This window comes from Miniopterus schreibersii, assembly GCF_964146895.1.
Source record: "Miniopterus schreibersii genome assembly, chromosome: 9".
NCBI classification, from domain to species: domain Eukaryota; kingdom Metazoa; phylum Chordata; class Mammalia; order Chiroptera; family Miniopteridae; genus Miniopterus; species Miniopterus schreibersii.
In genome coordinates this window covers 6696774-6706226 of record NC_138118.1, presented here as the reverse complement: position 1 = coordinate 6706226, position 9453 = coordinate 6696774, and the positions used below count along the sequence as shown (strand labels likewise).

Below are 9453 nucleotides of genomic sequence, written 5' to 3'. Positions count from 1 at the left end.
GTGAGAAAAGTGTAAGAAAGTGGTCCTGCCAATAGTGAAATAAGCAGAATATTTAGTGTCAGGAAGTCTGATTTGGGGATGCCAGCTATTTACAGGTACAGTCTAGAGTCAAAATATTGCTCTGTGCTGGGGACTTTGGGTAGCTGGGGATCTTGAGCACCTGTAGAACGTTGCCGTTTGAAGTTAAGAAGGACTTGACAATCACAAACATCTCCGTGTCACCCAGCGCTGTGGCCTCGGTTCTCCAACTCCAGTTTTCCCCCTCATGGTTGGTTGTGGCCCTTAGGGAAGCCCTGGTCACCCTAGCTCCCTAACAAATGTGGTTAACGTCTCCTCTTGAACTTAGTATAAGGGGATCAAGCAAATGTGTCCTAGAGCTGTGATCTGAAATCTGCTACCATAGCTGGGTTCTCTTGTCCCCAGAGACTAGGGGAGGAAGGACTGAAGCTAAGACTACATACAGCTGGACAGACAGGCATGTAATGATGAGAGACAAGAAAGCTAGGGAGGAGCTGTGTGTCTTCTGAGGTCCTGGCCATTCTGAGAAACTCTGGTACTGAGAAAATGAGGCAGGCTCACCTACCTTCTCTCCCAGGCTCTAACACTGTAGTGAATGTTGACTTTCTCCACAGAAAACAAAACACTAGCTCAACAAGGAAAGATCAAGAATGAAAAGCATAACAGGGTGATTGGTCACATGGGTCTGCATGGCAGCTCTCCCATTCCTTTGATCTGCATATAAAAAGAGCGTGCTGGACACCTCAACACTACTTCTCCAGGACATCAGATTCTGTCTCTTCCAACATGCACTCTCTCCAGCTCCTACTCAGGGCCAGCCATGCCGCCCTGCTCCTGGTTCTCTGCCTGCAGCTGGGGACCAACAAAGCTCAGGAAGACACGTGAGCCAAGCCTTTCTCCTTCTCACAGAAATAAATCTTTTGGGGAGAGGGTTTGTCTCCTATCCTGGGAATCTACATATCCCTTCCTGAAAACTTTTTCAACTTCCCAGAAATCTAATCCCAGGAGCTCTCATGAACCCATGCCAATTCCCACCTCTCTCCTCTGAGGAGCCCCATTAATTCTCTGCAATTTCCACTGGGTGCTTCTAAGTTGCCCATGGAAATAAGGCTCCCAGTGCACATGCCGGCTGTCATTAACAGTCTTTCTCTAAGGCTCTGTCCTATACGCTGTCCATAGTCTACACCTTTGTTAGATTTCTGCTCAGTTAACTTCACCTCCTAGAAGAGAGGGTTGAGCAGGTCTGTGAGTTCCAATAATAGCTTTGGGCACCTTTGGCAAGACTCACTGAATGTTCAGAGGCCCTGGGCACTGATCCTTGGCCCCACCGCCCAAGCTTGAGCTTGCCCAGAGGTTTGGGAATTCTTCCTATTCGGAAGCCTGAAGACGAATGTGAGGACCACTTGCCCACCCCACCCCCCCCACTGGGACCTGGGAACACGCATTCGGAAGCCAACTCACTGAGGGCACACGTTTGAAGGAAGCAGGAAATCCGGGCCATGCAAAACAAAGCAGGAAATGGGGTGGTTTGGGGGAAGAAGCAGGGGCACTCACCAAATCTAGGGATTTTTCCCAGCAGGAAAAGGGGTTGGGATGCAGGGTTTCTGGATTGTGGTCCTGGTTGTACCCTCTGTGGGATGACCAGATGCCAAGTCTTGGAGGAAGCCTTCCAGGGTTTTGACAAGCTGATATAATGGACATCGTTGGGTGTCCAGAAAACCCTGGGTGGGGACAGGTTCAGACACAGATGTCTCTCCACTTAGCCCCAAGGGTCAGTTAGTTGTTGATAAGCTGTGCTAACTAGGGTGACCTGCCATCCCAATTTGCCCACAAATTTCTTGGTTTTAGCACTGAAAGTCCTTTACCCCAGGAAACCCCTCACTGTCAGGCAAAACTGGGGTGATTAATCACCCTAGCTGTGCTGGTCCTCCTATCAATCTTAAACTTATTTACAAAGGGGAGGAATTTTGAAGAAACTGAGGGCCGCATGTCCCTTCCCTGTGCACTGAGCACTAGAGCAGCTGGCACAGGAAATGGAATCTCCCCAGAATCTGATGCTTTCCCTAGGAAAACGGGGCTGGGAAGCCCTGGAGGCCAAGAAACTGAATTCCCTCCGGTCTCACCCAACCCTGGGGAGTTTTGGCAGGAGTTTCTGGGAAAGAGAAAGTACCTCTGTTGGTCCTGGACCCAGTCCTCACTGGCTGAAGCGGACATCTGACTATTCTCTTTGTCTCCGTGTCCTTTCCCCCATCAGACTGTGGTGTGTGGCCTGAGTGTAAGGTGGAATCTGTTGTCCCAAATATGGCCAGGGGTCCAAATCCCCTACAGAACTAAGTGCTAATACAAATCCTAGGCCCCACCAAGAAGCAGAGGAGGAAGATCTTTAAGAATGGTTTCACCTCCAGTAGGTTGAAATGTTTATGATTCTGTTGATAGGAAATTTAATACTAAGGATGACACGGGTCCTCCTAGTCAGTGGACAATCAGCAGAACCTATAGAATTTCATTAGGAAATGACATGACATTGTACTTTTATTGTTTTTATTGTTTTTGTATTTTATTATTTTATTTTATTATTTTATTTTATATTTTATTTTATTATTTTTTATTTGATTTGATTTATTTTATATTTTATTTTATTTTATTTATTTTATTATTTTATTTTATTTTATTTTTGGTCAATGGAACGAAAGAAGCTACTCAATTTCAAATAAAGTGTCCAGGGTGCTTTATTAAGCAAATGAGTACAAAATAACCAAACTAGCCAAAAAATCAAAACTTCCCAGGGAATTCTGGCCCCTCCACCCTGCTCGCTGTGCCCTCTCTCTTGTGCATTGATCTCTGCTCTCTACCTGCTTCTGTCTTCCCAAAACCAGGCGACAGTTGGTCAAAATGAATTTTCAGATGCCCCCCAAAACAGTGGCAAATGAAGAGACCACTGCGAAGCTCAGAGTTGAAACAGAATTGAGAGAGTGCATGGTGGTAAGTAGCGGCCCCGGGCGGGAGTAAAGTGAAGAAAAACCCAACTCCTTAATTAAGTAAAATGCATTGGATGGCACAGGAAAACTACCAGATTAAAGGGCAGTGATAAAATTATTAAAAATCAGCTTGTGATACAGTAATGCATATGTTTCTTTAGCCAGACATTAGCCGCATTTACAACAGAAGAGTTAAATTTTAGTTTATAAAGATTACCTATGTGACGGCTGTGGTTGCTTAGCCTGATTAAGCATCTTCAACTTTGCACTGGTCCTTGACAACACATCACACGTACAGTGCTGGACATCCGACAGGTCCCGAGTTTTTGCTTTAATTATACGAGGTGTTGAAAATTCTGAATTATGAAGATATATTGTTGTAAATGTAATAAAAAGACAAACAGCTCAAGGTTGGGCTTCTCTAAAGAAACGCCAGGATCTCCAAAGTTTTTTTTTTTTAATATGTTTTTATTGATTTCAGAGAGTGGAAGGGAGAGGGAGGGAGAGAGAGAGAAACATCAATGATGAGAGTCATTGATCGGCTGCCTCCTGCACGCCCCCTACTAGGTATCGAGCCCAGAACCAGGGCATGTGCCCAGGCCGGGAATCGAACCGTGATCTCCTGGTTCATAGGTTTATCCTCAACCACTGAGGCACGCTGGTCAGGCTGAAGTATTTTTGAGTAAAATGGAAACAGGGAGAACAACTGAACTCACTGTTTGGGGCTAATAGGCTATTTGGTGCAGACCTATTTGGGGCAGGTCTCAGGAATCAGCCAGCCAGCCCCAGCCCGATGACCACACAGCCCAGTGACGCCACCCCAGACCCCGTGTTCAGGGTAGCGATGAGGGCACTCACTATTTCGAGATATATAAATCTGTAATGTAGCACAAACGAATCTATGTTTCTCCTGGTGATAAAATCACTCTCTGCTAATGCCACTGGGGGACACTGATGACCTTCAGAGCAGAAGGCATGCTCAATTTCAAGGTGAGCTTAGGAAGATAAAGGTACTTGAGTTCACAGACTCATTGAATTCTATTCACAGACCCTTTGGGTCTATGGGCCCCGGGATTAACCCCCTGTGCTGAACATGAACTAGAACATTAGCCCGACTGCTGAAACTCACACATGCAGTGCTCTGGGATCTTAAGCACGCTCAAGTTAACAAAGAGAAAAGGAAGTTTACCTTCAAGATTTCACTGGCTCACCTGACAGCCAGGTTGGGTGGGTCGCTGTCCTCTCTCACACTTGAGGAAAGCAAAGGTGAGAGACATCACTGTCACTACTGAAGGCACAGAGTTTGAGAGGAGCACAGCGGGGACTTGGTCACAGCTCTAGCAACAAGGCCTGACTTCGGCTTCCACACCCAAGCAGCCAGGCTGCGGTCACAGGCCAATTCCTGTTGCCCTGGCTGCAAACCAAAGCCAGCTTCCCCCCTACACTAGTGCTGCGCACGCTGAGTGCCCCTGGCCCTATGGACTCACTCACCTCGGCCCTCCCCAGCCATGCACACACATGCTAACGCCTGAACCTGAGGATATGAGGACAGAAAACCTTCTGACCTCGACTTCAGCTCCTGAAATGATACTACAAAACTGGACTTCCCATCTCATGCCTCTCCCACCTCCATCCCTGAGCTTTGCTCACTAAAGCCACCCTCTCCCCTTCCTTGACCCCCGCTTGTCTTCCTCTCCCTGTCCTACTCCCCACCCCAACACTGGGTCACCTTTCTCCACCTCCTCCGCCCCAGATGAAAACTTACTTGAAAAGCAGCAGACCAATGGAAGGGCCTTTTAACTATAAATACACCGCCTGCCTGTGTGACGATTATCCAAGAACCTTCTTCTGGGACTTTGCGGTCAACAGTAAGTAAAGGAGTCACCCAAGAGAAGAACCGCCCCCCAGGGAGGAGGAACCATAGAGAAGCGTGGCTCCAGATCTGGTGGAGAACTGGGGCAGAAGGATGGAGGGGGAGAGGAGAGAAAGGGCAGACTAGATGGGGACCATGCCCAGGTTCAACAGATGAGGGATTGTGGGAGAAAAGCTAATAAGGGAGATATACTTGCAAATGATTTGGGGAAACTGAGTCCCAGCGGGGAGGTGCCTGCTACTGGTGGAAAAGTTAGGCCCCTGGGGGTGAGAGTGTTAAGAGATGACCGTTGTCCTTGTGCCTTTCAGATACTGTAAGAATTGCAGCAGTGGTTGACATCGTCCGTGAATTAAATATCTGCCCCAACGATATGGCAGTGGTACCCATCAAAGCAAACCGTTTCAGCATCATGAAGACCCTAACTGTAGTCTGATCCTACTGGAACCGTTGTCTCACTGTCCCCCACCCCACCCCACCCCAAGGTGGCTTCCTCTAAGGGAACTTGGCTGGGGGGGAGAGGGCGTTGTGGTCTGTCAAATAAACTTCTCCCAGGCTTCTGTGTTCTGTTGTGTCTTCCCGCCAAAATCTCTCCTGGAGGAGCCTTGGAGCCCCCAGAATTTCTAGAACTTCTTTCCTTCAAAGAAGCTTTGCTGAAGAGAGCTTAGGGGTTCTCACTGCCCATGAAAAGGGAGACAGAAATGGAGAGGAGCTGAGCCATTCTCACAGAGGGAGAGTGGTGGTCTCCTAAAACGCAGCAACCGAGGGGCAGAAACTGGACCAGTGTCCAAACCTCTCTGCTCCTTGGCCTTCTACATCCCACCATCCCTCCAGGGGCCCCTTCAGATCCCAGGAAATGGGAGTCAGCTGCGTACAGTAGCCAGGGGCAGAGTCTGTATTCGATTCTTTTTTTTTTAAATATATTTTTATTGATTTCAGAGAGAGGAAGGGAGAGGGAGAGAGAGAGAGATAGGAGCATCACTGATGAGAGAGTCACCGATCCGCTGCCTCCTGCACGCTCCCTGCTGGGGGTCGAGCCCGAAACCCGGGCATGTGCCCTGACCAGGAATCGAACCCCAATCTCCTGGGTCCCAGGTCAGCGCTCAACCGCTGAGCCACGCCGGCAGGGCTCAATTCTATTTCGGTCCTTCAGCCAGTGAAAAGTGACAGACTAAGTGGTGCTCAGGGATGTGGGGCTGCACAGGAGGCTGAGGAGTAGAGGGGGCCACGGGGGCTTCCTGAGAGAAAGGAAATCTGAGCCAGAGTCAAGGGCATGAAGTGGGCAGGGGGCATTCTGGCAGATAGAACAGTAGGCACCAAGAGCTCAAAGCGTGTTCAGGATTAAGAGCAAGCCAGGCAGCCTAGAGAGGAGGCTGACAAAGAGACAGGAACAAAACAAGTTTGTAAGTCAACAAGGCAAGACCATATCCTCTAGGCCACTGATCCTGAATGGCTGTCAGATCCAGGGCAGGGAAACAGTCTTTGGGGAAGATCCCTTCATATGGTAAATAGAACAGCAGCATTGATTGTAGGCCTAACATGTGCCAAAATACACATAATATTCTTAGTTATATGCTCTATCACATGCCCTACTAAAAACAACCATATATATGTACACACACACACATATACATACACACAATGGAATATTATTTGGAATAATATTATAAGAAAGAAGGAAGTCCTGCCATTTGTAACACGAATGAAACTTGAGGGCGTTGTGCTAAGTGAACAAAGTCAGACAGCAAAAGGCAAATACTGTGGGATATCAATTATCGATAAAATCTACAAAAGCTGAACTCATATACACAGAGTAGAGTGGTTACTGGGGCTGAGTTGTAGGGGAACTGGGGAGATGTTGGTCAAAGGGTACAAACTTCCAGTTACGAGATGAACAAGTTCTAGGGATCTAATGTACATCACAGTGACTACAGTTAACAGCACCGTCTTCTATACTTTAAAGTTGCTAAGAGAGCACATCTGAAAGGCTCTCACCACAAAAAACAAATGGTAATTATGTGAAGCGACGGAGGTGTTGGCTAACTCCATGGTGATAAGCCTTTTACAACATATAAGTGAATCAAATCAATACATCATACACCTTAACCTCACAAAATGTTTTAGGTCAATTATATCTCAATAAAGCTGGTGGAAAGGTTAGCCAAAGAACAGGTATGTATAGCCAATGGACACAGACAACATTGCAGTGATGGCCAGAGGGAGGGGGGCAAGGGCTGGTTGGAGGTAGGTAAAGGGGGAGAAATAGGGGGGATATCTGTAAGAGTGTCAACAATAAATAAATAAATAAATAAATAAATAAATAAATAAATAAATAAATATTTATTAAAACCACATGCATTAAGTATTGATTCATTCAATAAATAACCTACCAAATGCCTACTGGGCCATTAATTGCTTTAGGTACTTGGTTTTACTCACAGGAATCAGAAATATAAGTTTCTTATAAAATTTATATTCTTCATGGGGGCCAGCCAATAAACAACTAAATTCTATTTTTATTTTATGAGAAAACTGTGATGAGAGAAGTAATTTTCACACAGCCAGAGAGTGGCAGAGCTCAGTTTGAAACACAGAGGCAGCCTGACACACGGGAGGGCCTCTGTCCCTACACTACACAGACACTGCACTATAAACTACACTACACACTACATACACACTACACCACTACACTACACTACACACTATACTACACTATACACACTACACACTACACTATACTATACACACTCTCCACTACACACTGCAAAAACACACTCCCCTCCCACCCTATGTGGGCCCCTCAAAATCTCTAACAAAAAGCATTTCAAAATTGCCAATTTTAGCTCATGCACTAATTCCAAGCACATTGTTTCCTCCTACTGTTTGCTTGTCCTGCAATGCAGCTAGAATTCTTGATTGTTTATAGCACTGGCCAATAAAAATAGAAAAATATATTTTAAGCTACATATGTAATTTTAAATTTTCTGATAGCCACATTTTAAAAAGCTAAAAGAAACAGGTGAATTTAATTTGCTAATATATTTTATTTAGCCTAATATACTGTAATTTCAAGATGTCCAACTTATTTCACTTAGCGTAATAGTCTCTTGGTCCATCCATGTTGCCTCAGTGACAAGATTTCTCTGTATGATGACAAATGGTTAATAGGCTTATAAGGGAGATCACTTCATGAAGGACATAAATTTTGAATCACTATGTTGTACACCTGGAACTAAAGTAATATTGTATGTCAACTATAATTAAAAAATATATATATATAGCCCTGACTAGGTGGCTCGGTTAGTTGGAACTTCATCCTGTCCACAAAAAAAGTTGTGGGTTCGATCCCTGGTCAGAGCACCTACGGGAGGCAACAGATTGATGTTTCTCTCTCATGTTGATGTTTCTCTCTCTCTCTATCTCCCCCTTAATACAAACATATCCTCAGGTGATGATTAAATAAATAAATAAAATCAATATAGAAAAAAGGTAAAAAATTGTAAATAAAAACAATTGTTAAAATTTAAAGAAAAAAGAAGTATATATATTATACACACACACACACACACACACACAGGCTTTAACTGGGGTCAGTCACACACACAGGAGACTATAATTGGGTTCACTCACATACCCAATCCAGATGGTCTCATTACCACATTACTATCTCAAGGCTGTGTCCTTGGCCCACTTCTAACATAAGAAAAGCAGAGTAACATTCTGAGCATGGAGAAGGGACAGGGGAACCTCAGATTGCCCAGGTGCAGTTCATGGGTCAGACTGACACATCTTCTTCATGACCTTCCCCAACACCTTCCTACCTCACTCTACTGCCAATTTAAATTCCAGCTGAATGTTGACTTTTCTCACAGAAAAACAAACAAGGTAGCGATGAGGGAAATCCCAAGTATGATGATTTTGGATGAACTGGCCTGCCTGTCTTGCTACACTAATAAAGACTGATCCTGAGCCCTGGATGCACAGTCCTCCTGACATCAAGATCTTCCAGCATGCGTGCTCTTCAGCTTCTGTTCCAGGCCAGCTCTGCCATCCTGCTCCTGGTTCTCTGCCTGAGACTGGGGACAAGTACAGCTCAAGAAGAGATGTAAGTCACCTCTTCCTCTTTCCTACAGAAAATGTTTCAGGGGGGATATTTCTCCTAACCCAGAAATCTACATTCTGGGTTTCCTACCCTAAAATAGCCCACCCTGGGAGTCCTCACTATATGTGTCTCTTGGTCTCATTCTTTCCCTTTTCATACCTGTTATGGAAGTTACTGAATCCATGACCTACTGCTACTTCGGGTTTTAACTGTTTCTTTTTTCTAAAAGGAAAAGCGTGGGTAGGGGTGTGGACTTGGTTAATAACTGTGGGATAAGCTTTGGATAAGACATATGAGCGGCACAAGGAGGGGCCATGGCCCTGGTTACTACCCAGTATAAGGGGTTGTGATGATCCACCAACTCAGATGATCCCTGTGGCTTCATTAGCAGCAGTGCTCTCCTTCTCATTAAGATCTGACTCATATGCTGGAGTTCAGGGTCTACAAGACCTGAGCATGTTCCTTCAATCAAGGAAAGGTAGAAC

The 9453-nt window shown here is 45.5% G+C and overlaps 1 protein-coding gene across 1 annotated transcript; it reads left to right on the top strand.

Annotated features, from left to right (window-relative positions):
* Window positions 1-804: 804 nt before the first annotated feature.
* PIP (prolactin induced protein) lies at window positions 805-5302 on the top strand (the record flags this gene model as incomplete). Its single annotated transcript, XM_081147715.1, has 4 exons — window positions 805-899; window positions 2895-3000; window positions 4750-4864; window positions 5178-5302. 4 exons carry the CDS (start codon window positions 805-807, stop codon window positions 5300-5302), a joined length of 441 nt encoding a protein of 146 aa, XP_081003841.1.
* Window positions 5303-9453: the final 4151 nt, after the last annotated feature.